This window comes from Phaethon aethereus (genome assembly GCF_964289735.1).
Source record: "Phaethon aethereus genome assembly, chromosome: 5".
Taxonomy (NCBI): Eukaryota; Metazoa; Chordata; class Aves; order Phaethontiformes; family Phaethontidae; genus Phaethon; species Phaethon aethereus.
The window spans coordinates 25,783,112-25,802,317 of record NC_138579.1 but is presented as its reverse complement, the minus strand read 5'-3'; the positions used below and the strand labels follow the sequence as shown (position 1 = coordinate 25,802,317).

General features: G+C 39.6%; 1 protein-coding gene across 1 annotated transcript in view; it reads right to left on the bottom strand.

Moving 5' to 3' along the window:
* Nucleotides 1-1,945: 1,945 nt before the first annotated feature.
* SPTLC2 (serine palmitoyltransferase long chain base subunit 2) overlaps nt 1,946-19,206 on the bottom strand; it is a gene marked incomplete at both ends in the record, with an annotated part of 78,539 nt that continues 61,278 nt past the window's right edge. Inside the window, 3 exons of the mRNA XM_081999897.1 lie at nt 1,946-2,065; nt 8,036-8,165; nt 10,199-10,334. Of these exons, the coding sequence (XP_081856023.1) occupies nt 1,946-2,065; nt 8,036-8,165; nt 10,199-10,334 (386 nt within the window). The remainder of the gene's footprint in view (nt 2,066-8,035; nt 8,166-10,198; nt 10,335-19,206) is intronic.

Below are 19,206 nucleotides of genomic sequence, written 5' to 3'. Positions count from 1 at the left end.
AGTGTCTTGAAGTTCCATTACATTAAAATGGAACAAGATCTATAAATGTATAAACATAGATATTCTGTAAAATAGAAGCCAATTCTGCTTTAAATCACCAGATGTATCTGCAGAACTGCTTGGTTCTAGTGCTCAAAGTGCTCCTTTCCCTGTTAGTTGCAGAGTGAACATAAAAGAACTTAAAAATAATTATTAATTTTTTTTCAGCACCAGGCAAATAGCTTTGAAATGCACTCTGCTTTAGCATTACAATGAAGAATCTGTTTAAAAAACTCCAGCCACCTGCAAAAACCATCATGCTAACCCAAACTGAAGAGCTGGCCCAACCCAACTGGCACAATGTTACAGCTTTACTACCTTTGCAGAAACTCTACATTTCCAAGGTATAAAATACAGAAACAAACTATACTGCAACTGACTCCTGTGACAAAATTTTTGGTACTTCTTCAATGATCCATTCTGTTCACGGGAAGAATTAGAGATGCAATGACTAAGTAGCAGACCACCTCTAAGGTGTGCTAGAGCAAAGGTGTCTATGATCAGAGTAAGACGGTGTGGAACTCGCAAATAAAGATTCCAAACAGCAACTGGCTCAGTGAACATTAATTTGATCTCACAGTAACAGAAATGCAATAGAATAAAGATCTAAAACTAAATGTAATTGTGAGGACATTCTTTCTTCAAGGAAGGCCTACACAGACATGTAGCTGCCAACTGAGACTTTGTTGGCTATCCGAAATGTAATGTATGATACAAGATCCAAGCTGTCTATACTCTTCCCATAGAAGTCTTGCACAACAAGGCCAATGAAGAACACTTCACGTATGACAAGAAACAGTGAATTAGTGTGGCAAAAGGTAACAATCAGTCTTCACAGATCTGCAAGAAATAAGTGGTTCTCCTAATAGTCATCCTTTGTATAAGCCTGCTTATTGAGGGATTCTGGTCTTAACAAGAAGCGCAAGGCTTACTATGGTTTACTTAATCCCAAGAGCACCCTTCTAGAACTCAGCAGTGACTTGTTCATGGGTTTTTTTTTTAATGATAATTCTAAAGCTAGAGAAATTAACCTGAAGATGAGAATGCAACACACACTGAAACCACCCCCTCTTTTTTTTTTTTTTTTAAACAGAAGTATGTCAGAAGGAAGACAAAACACAGCCCAATTAAAAAAAACAAAACAAAACCCCTCTCCATCACTTACCCTCTATCAAGAGGACAATTAGTGTCAAAACCAGAAGACAATTTGGTATCCATACTGAGAAGGAAAGGAGGCTAGAGTCCCAGGAGTCCTTCTGCCTGTGGCCTACAAAACTAAATAATGTTTGGGAACAATGGTCCTGTCAGTGACATGTCAACAACACATTTATTTTAAAAAGGCTAAATTCAAGTTTTAAACACAAGTAACTGCAAAAGAAAAAAAAACAAAAACAAAAAACACAACTTTGGTTGATTATCCATCTTGTTAAATATGTCAGAGTTAGCAATCAACAGTTTCTCTAGGAAGTCTCCAAGAACAGACAGGTCAGCTCACTCCTTACTGGGAAGGTCACCTAGCAGTGACACTGGAAATGCTGCCATGCCAGCATCACACATGCTCACAACATCTCAGCCAGCATTTGGGAGCCTAATGGTGCATACAAAGTCTGAGCTGATCAGCCACAGCCAACTTGGGTTGCTGTGAACTCACTGAGACAAATAAATTAAAAAAGCAACAAGAAAAAATAAAGGCAAGCACCTCTAGGGCCAGACCCCAAAGACACAGGAATCAAAGCTTTTTTGTCTCCTCTCCCTATTTACAAAATGCCATTTAGAGCTGATGTGGCCACTTCAGTATTGTGAGGAAATGTCTTTTATGCTAAGCAGTCATAAGTATGTTGTTCATGGACACTGTGGCCTGTGTGCCACGGAGTGTGTCCCTCCCACCAAGGCACATGGAGGGAGTTCAGTCTTCTGTTTCTTCATATGTTGTCTCGTCAAACGGCCGGTCCAAGAGAGGTACCAAACGGTGACGGGAATATTTCAGTTGCAAAAGGTCTCCAACTTCATTGATTTCTTTTAAAGCCTGAGAAAGACACCACAGCAGATCAGCAGAGGAAACAGATGCAAGCAAGTTATCCGCATATCTTCCTTTTTGCATGTTTGCAGACTACTGACAGCCATTTTACTTCAGTGAGATTTTACTGTGCTAGAAGTGTGTAGCTTCAGAAGTGCATAGGATTTGGTTTTGATTTTAGCATCCAGAAGTCTCAAGATCAAGTAAGCAGCACTGGTCACTTAACCAAGAGTGACTCTGCACCCACCTGACCTGTCCACTTCCAAGGCAGGATCATAATATCCAGCAATACTAACTCAAATTTTACAGTCATCCCAAAAAAAGCCAAGACAGAAAAAACAGAGAACAATGTTCCTCCCTTCCTGGAGGTAATAAGCTGAAGCAGAAAAAAGAAAAAAAAAAAAAAAGATAAGTGTGAGGAGGTTTGACTCTTCTTTATGTATCATTCAGTATGAAAACAACATGTATGTTACTATACCATCTCTGACCTGCTGTATTTTTGCCTTTTGCTATCTTGCAATGTAAAGCTGCAATATTGTCCTAACAAGTTCTATTGATGCATTTGTTATATCTACATTTAGTTAATTTGCACTGTCCATATACAACTAGAGATGCAAGCTCTGTATCATAAACAACACTGTATGGGAGATTTCTGCTAGCCAAGCAAAGGAATGAAAAAAAAGTTATTCTGGGGTAGGATCCCAAGCATTTTCTCCCTAGAAAGCAAGTCCTGCTGACTGAGGTTGCCACAAAGGCCACACTCAGGCAATGGAGCTAACAAAACCTTTCACCATTTTGACCTGAATGCAAACATTATGAAGTTTACCAGAGATCAAACACCTGCTAGCATAAGAAATGAGGAAAGTCCCGGTTCAGTTAATCATACTTTCTTTATGTTGCAATCTCTTTGATAAGACACTAGTTCACTATAGGGTTTGTTAAAAGCCAAACCCTAAACTTAATTTCTCTACAGAACATTCCTGGAGCAAGGTACAAAATACATCAGTTGCTCTAGACAAACCTGCAACAGTACATGATGCTAATTATCTTACACAGGCAAGTGACAAAGAAATGAGTTCAGAATATGACTTCCAAGTCCAATGAGATTTTTGAACTCAAAGGTTGGCATTCTGCACTCCCTTGAATTGTAAATTTATTCAAATAGGTACATTCAGCATTCCTTCAGAATGCCACTAATTCAGCATTAATGCAACAATTTAGCATGTTCTGGGTCAAATGCCTGTCTCTTGAGAATAGTTGGCAGACGGGGGTTAATATCCCTACATGCTTTTCCTTCCTGGATGGATAGTTCAAGTTTTTGTTTCTTTAAACAATGGCCGCTCATGCTTGTTATATCTGGCAGCAAAAAACTCTCCACTCTAAAATCTGGGGGAATGACAAACCCAGAAGTTGGACCTTGGTAAAAATAAAACAAAACAAAAACGTGGGCACAGTTTGCTAGAGCTTTAAGTAAAGACCCCATATGGAAACAATTTAAGGTTGAATTTCTGTTGAAAGAGTCTGTTAACTGTTATTCTTGAATGCAGGTTTAGGATTTTATTAATTTAAAACAAAAAGGACCATCTGACCAGCAAAGACTACAAAGGAAATGGCATTGGTGAACTGTGACTTCAGGAGAGTGTAATATATTTTTCATCACTGAAAAGAAAGCACCAGCCCACAGGGATGCAGGTTATGAGGGACTTCACTCTGATCCTGAGCCAAATATTTTCAGGCAAGGAAGTTTTATTTACATAAAACGGTTAAAATTGTAACTGAGAACTGTTCCCCATCATGTGGGTTTATTTAATAAGAACAAGGAAGCATTACAAATATCAGCATTTACAAGACAAGCTTCTCTTCCTTGTGCTCCAAACCTGGATACCTTTTGTTTAAAAAATGCCATAACAGCCCTTGTTATCATCCATGCACACGCAGATGGGCTACCAAGTTCACCCCTCTGTCACTGACTTGAAGAAGCTCTCTGCCAGCTCTCTCCAAGGCTATTCATTTTACTTCTTTTTCCTCCTGGGTATTGTTACCACAGTTCAGCAGAGGGATCAGATCTGAGGGCTGCTTTAATTATTAGCTGCCTGAAATCAATCCCCTTTCACTGCATCACAAGAAAACACAACACAAAGTCACTGACACAAAGACTTGCTCCTTATTAACTCCTCTTGCCAACGTTCTGGCTGCAGAGCATGCAGCTGTTTTGAACCTTAAAGTGGATTACGCTAACTTGGAACAAAGCCTTTTACATACTGAGCTAAATCAAGATTTCTTCATTCACTTCAAAATTCACACCTCATTTTGTCCTGGATTAATTTTCTTAGGCAGACAAGCCCTAATATATTAAACAAGCATTTCCTCAATTTAGAGCATTTAGCGCCTACAGAGGTACTCTAGAAACATGTCTTTAGAGTTAAATGCACAAAACTTGAAACATTTTCTGGAAAGCAGAAGGACTTATAAGTGAATTGACAGGAAAAGAGCTTTTTTAGGCAGTATAATAAAAGTTACAGATTGGTTTTGGAAAAGAGCAAGTATAGTAGACCCTGCAAAAGCAGCTGGTTATGGTAAAGACTCCAGCTAGTCGCTAAGAGAGAAGACCAAGAACCTAACCAACAGCAAAATTGCATGATTGCTCAAGTAGTGCCAGCACATCAAGTTTGCACAGTTTCAGCTGTAGCTCAGTTTGCAGCAATATGATTTTAGAGACTTCATTTTTCTTTCTTTTCTTTCCTCCCACCTCCTTCCCATTCATCCCCCCATGTCCACCTGGCCAGAAGTTACTGCTCCCTCATTCATGTCAATGCACTCAGTTCTATTACCCTGCTCTGAGGCAAGTCTGTGATACTATTCATTTTACATGAGGGGAAAAGGAAGGGAAGGAGAGGGCCTTCTCCAAACATACTGTTTCAGAAGAGGGTAGGAGGGGTCTGCAGAGCCAGCTGGACAGGCTGGATCAATGGGCAGAGGCCAACTGTATGAGGTTTAATAAGGCCAAGTGCCAAGTCCTGTGCTTCGGCCACAACAACCCCATGCAACGCTACAGGCTTGGGGAGGAGTGGCTGGAGAGCTGCCCAGCGGAAAAGGACCTGGAGGTGCTGGTTGACAGCCGGCTGAACATGAGCCGTCAGTGTGCCCAGGTGGCCAACAGCATCCTGGCCTGTATCAGAAATAGTGTGGCCAGCAGGAGTAGGGAAGTGATTGTGCCCCTGTACTCGGCACTGGTCAGGCCACACATAGAATCTTGTGTTCAGTGTTGGGCCCCTCACTACAAGAAGGATGCTGAGGTGCTGGAGCATGTCCAGAGAAGGGCAACGAAGCTGGTGAGGGGTCTGGAGCACAAGTCTTATGAAGAGCGGTTGAGGGAACTGGGGTTGTTTAGTCTGGAGAAGAAGAGGCTGAGGGGAGACCTTATCGCTCTCTACAACTACCTGAAAGGGGGTTGTGGCAAGGTGGGTGTTGGTCTCTTCTCCCAACTAACTAGTGATACGATGAGAGGAAACAGCCTCAAGTTGGGCCAGGGGAGGTTTAAATTAGGTATTAGGAAAAATTTCTTCTCCAAGAGAGTGGTCAAGCATTGGAACAGGCTGCCCAGGGAAGTGGTGGAGTCACCATCACTGGAAGTGTTCAAAAAATGTGTGGATGTGGCACTTCGGGACATAGTTTAATGGGCATGGTGGTGTTGGGTTGGTGGTTGGACTTGATGATCTTAAAGGTCTTTTCCAACCTTAATGATTCTGTGAGATTTTATCTGGAACAGAAACAACTGATTTGGGATAACTGCAGGAAGAGTAGCAGGACAAGTAGCTGGGAAGGAACTCCTGAAGCAGTCTGCTCTTAGAGCGTCATGGCAGAATCTCTCAGGTCTTACAGGGCAGAAACAACTCAGAAGCAGCATGTACAACACCACAGATATATGGCAGATTGTTGAAATGACACAGAACAACACTAAATATATGTTACCAAATGACACACACCACTGCCTTACTATTTTTCCTAACAAAAGGGCAATAAAAAAAGAGCCATTTTCAGCTGCTGACTTGAAAGTTTTGTGGCAGTGAAGCATGAAAAGTTTGAATCTTTTTGCTTTTTCTTACAAGACATTAGTAAGTATCTGTTTATATGTCCCATTTGCTGTTTATGTATTGAAGTGTAACCACCTGATCATATCTGGGACACTGGGCATGATTTCCCCTTCATAACTCCATGATGACTACTCCCAGTCACCTTCTTGTCCACAAAATGTTTGAAAATAGTTTCAAGGACTTTTTTTGTCCATCATCTTCCCAAGAATCAAGGTGAGGCTTCTCTGAGTTCCTCAGATCACATGTCTTGCCCTTCTTGAAGTCAGTGGTGACATTTGCTTTCTTCCAGTCCTTAGGAACTTCCCCCAGTCACCATGACCTTAAGATGATAATCAAGAGTGGCCTTGCAGTGACAGCCAGCTCCCTCAACACTTGCAGGTGCATGCCATCAGGTCCCATGGACTTGCGTATGTTCACTTTGTTTAAATGTTCCCTTATTTGATCCTCCTTCACACCAAGGGTAAGTCTTCATTGCTCCGTATTTTGCCACTGACCTCATGGGCCCAGGATTCCTGAAGGCAAGTCTCATCAGCAAAGACTGATGCAAAGGCAGTGAGTACCCTGGCCTCTTGCATGTCATTTGTCACCTGATCCCTATGCTATTCAGCAGCAGCCCCACATTTTCTCTACTCTTCCTTTTGCTACTAATTCCCCCATAAAAGCCCTGCCTGCTGCATTTCATGTCCTTTGCAAGACTCAGCTCCAGGTGGGCTTTGGCTTTCCTGACCCCATCCCTGCATGCTCAGGACTGTGTCTCTATTTCTCCTCGGTCACCTGTCCCTTCTTGCACCTCTTACATGATTGTGTTTTATGTTTTTGTTGGTTTGTTCATCTGTGCAGACTTCCCACTACATTTGCTCTCCTGTAAGTCAGGATGGACCACTCTTCGGGGGTAGGGAGGGGGATAGAAAAATCAACCAGCTGTCCTGGACACCTCCTCTCTTTGGGACTGTATCCTACGTGATTCTTTCAAGCAGGTCTCTGAACCCGACAGAGTCTATCCTCCTGAAGTCCAAGGTCATGACTCAACCTAGCATAGGTTCTGAGTCACAGAACAGCAAAGTGGGGAAAAAAATACAATGGAGAACTTTGACAGAGCCGAAGACAGCCCATGTACATGTCCAGAGAAGATTATTCAGAAGACTCAAAAATGAATGTAGTTACCCCACCAAAACTCAATAAGGATAGTCAGACTTATTCATACAATCTGCTTTCAACTATAGTAGTCAGAGAGTAACTTTCACTCTTAATTTTTAAGGCAGTATCTCCTACCTAATGCAGGCCTCCTTAGAAGGGACCTCCATTCCCACTGAAACATGCTTAGTGCAGGCAGGAGTCAGTAAGGCATTGCATGTGGCACAGACTCATTTAGGACAGGATCATTTAAGATACAGTGCTCTGAATCTGTAAACAACAACTGGAATAGTAATCCTTGGAACAAAAATTCTCTCTAGTAATCATATGCTGAGGCTTGCACTTGCTTTTGAGAAGAATATAGATATTTTGAAGGTTCTTACGCTTTTTTTTTTCCCCCCCTTACCTTCTGCATCTAGGGTCAGAAGCAGCAGAATTTTTTCCTTCTAAAAGATTCAGTGGAAAGTAGAGCCTCTTAAAAGGGCAAAAAGCATGGTCTCAATGGAATGAGACTGTCTCTCTTGCATAATTTAGAATAGGAAATGAAAGTCCCTGAGATTTACTGTAGGCAGCATTGATGAAGCAAGGAAAGAGAGATGGGGGTCATTGCCAGCTCTACTACACAAGGCTTTGAACATCAGGTTCAAGTGGTTTGTGTACCAAACACTGAGCCCGTCTACAAAAAAACAGACAACTGTTCTATCTGTTTATAGAAGGCAGGAGCAAAAGGAAGACAAGATGAGACACTTACCGTATCAAGCATTTCTTTGGTATGAGCTGCAGACAAACAGAATCTGGCTCTGGATTCGATGATGGGGGTCGCAGGGAAGCCCACAACCACAACACCAATGTTCCGCTTCAGCATCTCACGTCCAAATGCACTGCCAGAGAGTACAAAAAAAAATCATCAGAATGATACCAGTGGAGGCAAAGCAGCAGCAGCAGCATGAAGGTCTCAGTATGTTAATCCATACAGGTCTTTGTTGAAGCAAGCCTGTAAGACCACAATTTGGAGCTTCCAGTGCTTTCTTTTAGATGCAGAACACCTGTTCACAAAAGCCTCTTTTTTAATTCAATCCCAAGGTGGTCCTCAAAAGGTTTCACTGTATTAAGTTCTAACAAAGCTGAAAGATTATATGTGGCAGAGGCTGGTCTTTTAGCAGGCAGTTTCTAAATGGATTTGTAACCTAAGCTTGGTAATCTTTCCAATAGGAAACTGGGATTTTGGCTCAGAAGTTTGATTATGCAAGGAATCCCTCATGCTGCAATCCCCCAAAGCAGATGCTTCTGCAGTTTCAAGATGGTTTGTTTTTATCAGTTTAGTTTAAGTGCATTATGGTGTCAGAGAATGTACCACTTCTTAAGTGCCTATCATGGGAGTCATTGAATTGCCACAGTAAATTGAGATCCATCTAATCTGATACCAAATATTTTTAGGTAGGTGCAAAAACCTCATACAACTATCACACAGTATCTTCAACAAAACAGATTCTTATGGGGATTAAAGAAATTAGTGGCTGTAACTTATGTGATGAGAGGCATGAAAATCTAGATCCTTTCCATAATGACAGTGCAACTGTGCGCATTTCTACAGGCCTCAGGAAATGGCTAATCCTTTTTGAACTGACCTTGTCTTGAGAAGTAGCAATGAACTTAAGAGGCTTACAAGGATGTATAAAAATAACATCCTTGTACTAGGTTTTAAAATTTTCTGCTTTTTACTTCTGCAACAACTATTATACTTGTGCATCTTGATACACTTCATTTTGTATCCATTTAGTACTCAAACTATTAATAAAACAGACTACAACAGAAAAAGAAAGAATGAAGTAGACCCAATGTAGATCCTAAGGGCCAACTCTCAAAGCTCTGTGCTCTTGCTCATTTTTAAGTAAGTTATGGCCCAACTGCTCAGCTAATAAACATTTCCAGGGAAAAGATTGTACTGACTGGTAGAGCAGCTGGGCCACAGACAGTATGCCTCTGTGTGCTGGATGGCACCTATAAAGGTTACAGGCCTTTTAAATTTGGTTATACTGAGAAGCGTGGAAGAAGACTGTATCTAGCTTCATGCAGAGTGCTAGCTGATGTTTGTTCCCTCACAGAACCACTGTGCTAGCCAGACTGAAGCCTAACTGAGCTTGAAGAGCACTAGAGATGTTCGGTACAGCTTAAAATTTAAGCCATGCTTTCCAAATTTCAAACTGTTGGTTGAGCACTGCATTATACATGGACACTGAAAAGCAGCTATCAAAGCCAAGCTGTCCTTGAAATCAAGCTTTTCTGTTGCAAAAATTGTTAATGTATACATTATATCCTATTTGCAGAATTTTAGCCTTAATTATCCACACAGCAGCCCACAAGTACATAAGCATTTGTAAAGCTATGGGTTACAGTTCTATTAGTATTGACAATACCTGAGCTATTAAATCCAGACCTCTTAAAAAACCTGGGATTCACCAAACACAGGTTTTTGTGTCCCATCATGTCCCACCCCCCTGCTTTTTGGGTTTTTTAATTTTCAGAGAGTTCATGTGTTGGCTGCTTCTGATCCAGGAGCTGCTTGAAAGATTCTTCCAGTGACTTTTAATGTTAATTTCCATTAAATTTCATCTTCCCTTTAGCACATAGATACATTTTACATATAAATAAAATTAGAAAAGAAACAACAAAACTTCAACTTTTAAAACATGGCATGTAGTGGTAAAATTGCTTCCCTGAAGTGCTTTCTGGCCGCCCCCAGCTAAAAGCACCAATTTTCTCAAGATCACTTATAGGAAGTTTCTATGTTTTCTAAGACTCAGTAATGATCATAAAAGCAAAAAATCAAAACAGTCTTTTCTTATATTTAGAAAAGTCTTAATATTCTTGTACCATCCTAGCTTTCAAGAAGATGGATGAGAAATTATCCTACCCAATTTTTGCTGGCATGTACAGCATCAGAGGCACAACAGGGGAATCTTCATTTCCATAGATGATAAAGCCCATCTCTTTCAGTCGTCTCCTGAAATATCTTGTGTTCTCTGCTAGCTGCTGCACACGAGCTTTCCCTAGAAAAGAAATTAAGGTAAGACTGTGAACACAATAGTCATAAGTCATATATGTAACTGCAACACAGGACCTCTAGCTAAAGTACAAACTATGAATGTACTGCTTGTGCTGATGGAAGTGTTAAAATTAAAAGCAAACTAGCATTTGCAGTTTCTTCCCCCTCACGAAATCAAGATTAATCACTTATTTTCTGACAAGGCTGTAGCTGAATGGACTACGACAGACACAACCATCAAGTCCAAGCACTCCCTAGTTTTTCTACATCAGGTTTTTAATCAAGAGGTACCTGGCAAAACAAGGCAGTTACGTGCTTTTAAACAAGATTTAAAATTTGCTCGTAATTCACTGGTAACTGCAACTTGAAGAAGAGTTGCTTGCCTTTTGAATAACTAATGGCAACCTATTGAATCAGCTGGGGCTGTTATCCTGCTTTAAATTACTTCAGTAGTAATTAATGGAAAATATGACTTTCCTCCTTAGATCTGCTTGCTGAACTGATCATGTGGCTGCTCCCTAACCTTTTTCAGTTAAAATGAGCTGGGTTTAAATTAAACCGATTACTTCTGATAATCCAGCTCACTTCACATAAGCAGCAGCAGCCAATTTATCATGTATTCAGTCAATTCTGTATGGATTTTTTTTGGACATTTGTCAAAATTAGTACACAGGACATTAGATAGCTAGTATAATTTAAATATTCCATCTCTGCAGATACACATAGGACAACCTATTTATCAGTTAATTAAATTCTAGCTTAGCACAGTATACTATGTTTCTGTATTGCCTAGAAAAAGATCCACATTATCTCACTTAAGTGGATGATAATGCATTTCTGACCAAGTAATACTCTAATGTGCTTAAGAGATTAAGCACTATGCCGTTGATGAGACTCTTAAGTAACAATTATAATTACTTGCCTCTGGTCCACAGAGTATATTCCTGGATAATTGATTATCCAAACACTGCCTTCACCAGATAGGTGATTCATATACTGAAGCATTAAATATACAGCAGTGTGCATCTATGCCACATAGTGAAGTCGGCTGATAGATATTAATCATCTTCCTTTAAAGTTGCAGATAACATAAGGTGATTAACCAAAAGGAATGTCAGGTCTCAAAGAAACATCCAACACCCACATAGATATGCTCCAGGCCAGAACAAATGTAATTTTAAGAACCTATATAGTTTTTGTTGCCAAGAGTACCAGACATTCCACCCACAACCATGCAAAGGCAAAATCCCATCAAAGGCAAAGCACGGGAAAAAAGGATGAAACCTGTTAAGTTGGCAAAACTTGGCCTATCATTAGTGGGTAGGAGCTGGTATTTTTAACAGCATTCACTGCTGAGACATCTCTCCTCCATTAACAGCATTATTTCTTATTCTTTTCTCGGCCAGAGTTTCTGCAGAAGCTTAATTTCTCTTCCCCCAAAAGCAGTAAGATTTCAGTAAAACACAAAGGCATCTTGTGCTTCTGAAACTTATTTTCTAATTGGCTCACATCAGATCAGATCCTCTAATGGAGACCCAGCTTTCTCTTACGTTTTCACGCCAATTATTTGGTTATTTGAAATACCCCAGACTGCAAAGTGAAGTTGAAAAAAATAAAAACCTCAACAAAATAAAAAGAAACAGGCCTACCACTAGATACTACAGATAGTGGGCCAAAAGCTACTACTTGCATTTCTAACACTGAGACAGTCAATAAAAACACAAGTGGCCAGAGCAATCTACATGCAGAAAAAAGCTGCTATGGTACCTTCTGAGAAAGCTGCATCTGCATGTCTCCCATACAGGAATGCACAACTTCTGGCAATATTTCAAGTCAGTGATGTACAATCCCATCAAAACACAAAAAAGATTTCACCACTATGAGAGTAGTAACGTGCACAGCTGGATACAACTACTGCTCCTCTCTCATGACCAGGAATGCAGCTTCTCCCATACATACAGTCTCTCCATGCTCCCATAAAGCATGGGGTTTACAGTGCTTCAAGCAGAAGGAACTTAAGCACCTTTATAGATTTCCCCTTTACACATTCACACCCTTTTCCAAGTTGTTGGGAGCCTTCCAGGCTAGAGATTAAAGAGCAACCTTAATTTGTAGTTGGCAACGGCTTCACAGTCTTCCTTAAACTCCTTCCCATAAAGAGTTTATAATTCAATCTATAAGGACAAATCTAGAAGAGTGCTTCGAGATGTAAACAAGGTTCATGCACAAGTTTTTCAGTTCTCTACAGAGATGTAATCATGTCCTACAGCAACTGACAGATTTGGAAGACATTTGCCTTCTTCAGATTTGTGGGTCTCGAAAGCCTGTCAGCTTTTCCTTCGCTCCAGAACCATCAATTTAATGAAATTACCTCTCTAAAAGCTTGTTGCCATGGCTACAATAATATTACCAAGAACGTGAAAATATATTCAGTGGTGTTCTCTCACTACCATAACATGTCATTACCATCTTCTGAACAGAACTGTAGCTGTGGTGAAGCAAAGCACCTGGAATTGAACAAAAACTGAGCGCAGGTTCCTTGTCCTCTGCTTTCTTTTCTCCTTGCATCCCGTGCAACTACTCTCCTCTGCACTTCAACATATTTAGTCTCCTATTCCGCTATAAAATCCTGCACTTGAAGAGTGATGCCACATAGTAGTTGAATAGGGTTTGCAGTATTATGCAACAAGCATACACCCAATGTTCAGCTCTGTTAACATTTGCTGGTTCAGCCCCACTGGTACACACCAGTGTAGCAGGCTGTCAACTGCTACGACAGTTGTACCATGTCTTCTGGTTCCACAAAGACAAACTGAGCAGTGCCTGGAGACAGCAGTGACTAGGTACCACTGCTAATCCCACTTGTACCCAAACAGTGCTTAAGCATTCAGACAGGACCTCAAAATCCCTTCCCAACCCAAACATCTTCTGAAGCTCAGAGCTCTGTCCACATCTGCTCAACTGTAGGCCTAGAAAGACTGCCAGGACTGCAGCAATCCTCAAGCAGCTGGTTTTCTTGGCAGTATGCAGCTTCATTTTTAAGACCGCGCAAAAAAGGCCGGCTCAGACACCACCCTGCCAATTGTTCTCGCATAAGAGTTGTGCAACGATTCTGGTAACATCCTTTCATCTAGGAAACTGGAATGTGATGACCTTGAGGGAGGGAAGGAAAGGGGGAAGAAAGGGAGGATTACTGGAACTGAGTTCTTCAAAAGGCTAGAAAACTAGAACCCCTTATCAGAGCAACTGATCTGAAGTCCCTTATGGTTTAAACTAGCTACTGACAGACCTACACTGGAATTAGAGGATTAACTAATAACTTCTCCTTTGCTTTTATACCCTTTTGCAAGTTTACTGCAGTCATAACAAGATTGCTCTTGCAATTTAGTAAAATATTTCCTTGCTTGTAGCAGCCTAGGCATCATTTAGTCTAAAGCCCACATGTATCCCCTAAAGAACATGCTGCCATCGTATTAGAAGTAAAGGTCACATGCCACCTAAAGGGGAGAAACACTCTCCCTTTACCACCCTCAACTCAGATCTGTAGCTGTGTGAACTCAGCAGAGAAAGAAAAAAAAAAAATTAGAGAAAAGAAATGCAACAACTGCCTCTGCTTGGATAGTTAAGACAGGCTGAACATTTATAGCTGACAGTTTCAGAAGAGGAACGTGCTTTTACTCGACATAACTTCACAGCAGTCCAAGATAACAGGCAGTCACTTTAAATTGGCATTGCTCATTTTCATAGCTACATTTGTTTTGCTGTACTCCTTAAGTGCAGAATATGTGGTGCAGAGTTGCAGCCCTCCTACCCCAGGTGCTAATAACCAAGTGTGACCTCCCAGGTGAGCAGCAGCTTTGCTGCAGAAGCCACTCAGAGCTCATCTCAAGCTGATCTCACCTTTGCTCCAACGCATGGCCCATAACATCATGGTTGTTATCTACTCTACATGGCCAAGAATGCCAGATACATGCTTTTGCATTTATAAACCCTAAGCAACTTAACAGAACGGACAAGTCAGGCTTTAGAATTTCTGGAGCAGAAGGGTTCAGTATCACCAGCTAAACCAATACAGTAAGTAACAGTATTTTTACCATTCTTCCAATCCTTAGCACATACCTTCCAATATGAACAGCAAACTTTTGCCCACTTCTAAACAAGCTTCTAAAGATGATATTTCTAGATTTGTGCTGAGGGAGAGTATTTATCTTCTCACGTTTTACCATATGGCATGTCAAGTGTTACAAGTATATAAGGAAAGCAATATTCTTTTAAAAAAAGCAGGTAGCATCTCCCTGAAAAAAAATAAAATTCCAACACCCTAAAGAAAGCACTCCATTATGAATCTAATGAGATGCATATTCCCCACAACCCTAGTGGAAAGTAAATTAGTATCTCTGCCAGAACAGATTCCCACAGGCTAAAAGAATGATACTTCATCACTTGTGAAGGCCTCTGGCTTTAGAGGTCATATTGCTCTGAAAGACAGAAGTTATAGTGAAAACATTATCTAGAAGATATTTAAGCAAGTATCTTCTTGAAGCAGAAATTAAGCTGATACCATAATTACCTGCAGGATAAAAAGAGGGCTGCACATTCCACCACACCAAATCTAAACTCCTCTTGCAATGGGTTTATCAATGAGGCACATGAACAGAGAAACTCACCTTTCGCTGCTCTTTACATCAAAGAAATTCATGCTTAAACTAACAGTCCAAATACTGCAAGGATTCTCAGACAACCCTTATTTGCAAACGGCAATGTAATAAATACACAGCAATTGCTCAGCAATTAAGAATTTTTGCAAGGCCAGGATGAGCTTAAGTCTTTGAAAAAATAAAAATAGAAAGACAATTCTTGAAGCTGAGATCTGTTTAACTTCTCTATTCCATGTTAAAAAAATAATCTCTACAAAGAACAAAGAAGCCCTAGAATTTGTGGAAGTTAATCTGCCACAAAGATCTAATATTTGTAATGTTCCTGTCATCCATTAAGGCTGATGAATAAGCTATCATAGATGGCAGTGGACTCAAAAGAAAATTTAGTTCAAGCAGGATGTATTTGTTTTTCCCTCCCTTCTTGTGATCTCTAGGCAGTAATTGGAGAGCAGTCACAACTCTGTCCTTATAAACAATGCAACACTTCATCAGCAAGGCTTCTTGAGAAATAAAAGGCACGTTGCATTGTACACAAACAGACTACCGACTGACACTGAACTCCAGAGGGGCAAACCAACTTCAGATGGGCAAAAAACCACAATCAGGATTTTATTTGCTTGTCACACTAGGGATCATTGTCACCTGGCTCTAAAACAAAGATACTTGACGCAATACAAAGAAAGCAATATGTTTACATTTTTAATTCATTCTTATAAAGACTTCAAAGCAACACAGTAGGACACATCTTTAAAAAGAGTTCCTGAGCAGTGAAACTTAACTGTATGCACAAGCTGCAACACAGCTCTTGTTGGTCAGCAAGTACCACTTCACATTAGATACCTATGATGAAGTTACTGTATGTTCTTTCATAAACTAATCTTGTATCTGTTTGACAGAGAGTTTTAATCTTGTAGTCTTAATTTAACCTATTTTTTTAGTTGCCAAGATGGACAACAAGGCTAAACTGAGCCATTTCATGCCTTTATCTTACATATGAGTTGAAGGCTAACATCTTTGGTTTTAATGATTAAATGAAAAATTTAGAATAAAAGAAAACTCTTTATAGGAATAGATTGGTATTCAGTACATGCAGAATCATTCCACTTGTGATACGTATTTATTGCCCCAATTAGTCTCTCAATAACAGCTCACACTAACATAATGCTATGCTTTCAGTTCCAGTTTTCATTTGCTATCAATGAAATTAAAACATTTACTAGCAGAGATTTGTAAGAATTCTGTGAGAACCTGTGAAGATGTACTCCAATAGTAGCACACTGCCTCTGATAAGACTCAGTATGTATGTAACAAGAAGTAGGTTTTGTTAAGAAGACTGGCTGGAGCATATTAAGACATCTTTTAAATCACTGCAAGAAGTAAAGAAGATTAGGGCAAGTTAATCTGAATATCAGATCTATAAGGCATCTTTGAGACGAAAACACTCCATTTATTCTTTGCACAAGAGTTACTTCCAGTCTTTAATGTAATTTGGTTTGCACTGTTTTTCAAGCTTGTCCCATCTTACAAGCTCTTGCCAGTGCAGAGGTGTTGGAGGTGAGAAGCATTATATCACCTACTGACAGATGTGCCATCCTTAATTTGTGGCAGAATCACCTCTCTTGGTATATAGCTTATTTCAGTCAAGGAGGCGATTTATCCAGCAGTAAGTTTACCCTGACAAATACCACAGCTTTACTGATGTTAGCATGACCTCAGCAGGAATACTTTGCTAGAAGGACTATCAACTTTGTAGGACTGCTTACCTGGGCAGGCTTCTTGTCCTCTGTCCTCCTTGTCCTCCTGATAGCCACAATCTAGGGAATCTAATAAACCTTATCTCCTCCCTTGTAGAAATGCTTTCCCAAGACTAAACATGTTAATTTTTTGGTCTGTCTTATAAGAAAAAATAAAAATAAAACTAACTAAAAGAAGATACTTTTGTCAACTAAGTGCTCACGTGGATTATGGTAGCTCTGTGTGCATGTATACATACACGCATATGTGTGAAAGGACATCAAAGCAGCAGATCTCAACTTACTTTTTCAGGAAACAATGCTGAAAGGCATTTTATAACCTGAGCAGTAATGTTTACTAATTGTTGCTAGTTACTGAAGTAACAGCTGAGCCTCCATATTCTTCTGTGGAATAAAAACAGCTTGTGGAAGGAGTATGTTTTGTACGATCCACAATCGTTCCCAAATGACACAACCAATCTACAACCCAATTTTATGTCGACCATGTAAACTTATTAAGATTTTTCCAGACATGTACGTAATTAAAAGCCAACCATCACTGAACACAGAAAAAAAAAAAAAAAGAAAAAGAAAAGAAATCACAGTCCATTATGAAGGCACAGAAAACAAAGCGATACCATTGTGTCCTGCTCCCCAAACAGAAGATGATGTGGCTAAATACATCCTACACAGAAAGGATATGGACCAAGCTGCAACATTTCATGGTTGCTTTTCTGAAAGCACCAGCATCAAGGACAGTGAAGATGAAGCACTATTTCATTAGCATGGATAGAGCTTTTTCTCCGTATACCTTGCTATCAATGGGCCGAACAGAAGAAAATAAGTGATATTTTCTGTTTCAAAAACCTTGTATTTTCAGACATTTGGAAGTGTTTAAATCAAAGTAAACTAGTGATGAAAACTTGGTTACATATATCATTCCCTAGGAGTTTGTTTCTTCAAGTCAGAGTGATGCTATAATATACTCAAGCTTGTAAATTTTTCCACATTAAAACCCCCTTGTTTTTGCAAAGGCTTATACTTCTATTGTGTTTATTATTCCTACATTTCTGTCTTTTGGTTGGCTGTTTCAGTGGAAGACATAATTCGGCATACTCTGTTTTGGAAACAAGCATTTTTCAAATCTCAACCAGGAATTCAATATTCTTCTGCTGATTTAACAGATTCTCCACTAAGCTTTCAGAAACTAAGTTGCCTCCTGAGGGCTTATGAAGATCTTTTGCAATGTTAACATAAGTAGTCAAGTTTTTTTCTTGACACTGTATCATTAAAAAAACACAACAGCCGATTCCCTTTTTTGAGAAGTGATAAAAGTACTACTACTCTTTTACTGCCATTAACATGTTTTTCATACAAGATACAGAAAATTCCCTCTTTAAGGCTCCTCCTGAAAAGCACAAGTCAAGAGTGACTTCTAACAACATTTGCATAATGAAAAAAAAAAAAGCAAAATGTTTTTAGATTTGCCGAGTAGCAAAAAGGACAAGCTTAAGAATATCTGACTGGAAGCAAGGGTCAGACTCAAAACAAAGTAGTACCTATTTAAGGGCTATTGTAATTAAACTAAAAACTAGAGAAAACAGAGTGATATTTCAAACTAAAAAATACTGGAACACTGAACAAAATTCCAGTTCAACACTGATTAAATGCCAACACTTTTACCTTTTAAGGAAAAGTTGCACTAAGAGAGACAGGGAGAGCACAATGTTAAAAATGCTCTAACAGGTGTTTAAGGACCTGGGATGGTAATATCTGATTTTAAGAGGCTTGTAACATCATCTGTCAGAAAAAAGACTCATAACATGAAGTCACATCCCAATGCAAGAAGAGGGATCATCATGTGCACAATCCTGCCAAAGGCAGCACTCACCTACACAATAATGGAATAATGGAAAGTTTACCTCCTACAGCAAGCTATTCTTTCAGCCGCCAAAAAAAAAAAAAGTGATTTAAAACTGCTCAAAAACAAGTAGGAGGTTTAAAGCAAAGTTTTCACTCGTTTCTTCTGAGAGATCATACTACAAAAGCTAATAAGGAAAATTTCATTATATATTACATATAGATTTCTTACTTTCAGAATACTTGTCTTATCTCACTGTTTAAGTTCCAGGGACAAGGTGGCTCCACATGTACCAACCGGCTTCCTCTTGAGTTTGCACGTGTGAGCACTGCATTGCTGCCAATATTTGCAATAAGAATTTTACATCCTTCCCTTCAGATGCCATCTGCAGACTTTCATTACAGGTCTTCAGAAAAGTATTATATACAATTATACAGTGTAACCTGAGATTGCACACAGACATATTGAAACATATGGGTTACAATACTATATTCCCCCAGTTTTACATTATAAAGCAGCAGCTCACACAGACAAATGCCAAAAGAACCTGCCAAAACAATGAGAAACCTAAAGTAATTAGAATGATTCCTTAACTCAGTGCTATTATATTACTGTTTAATAGCT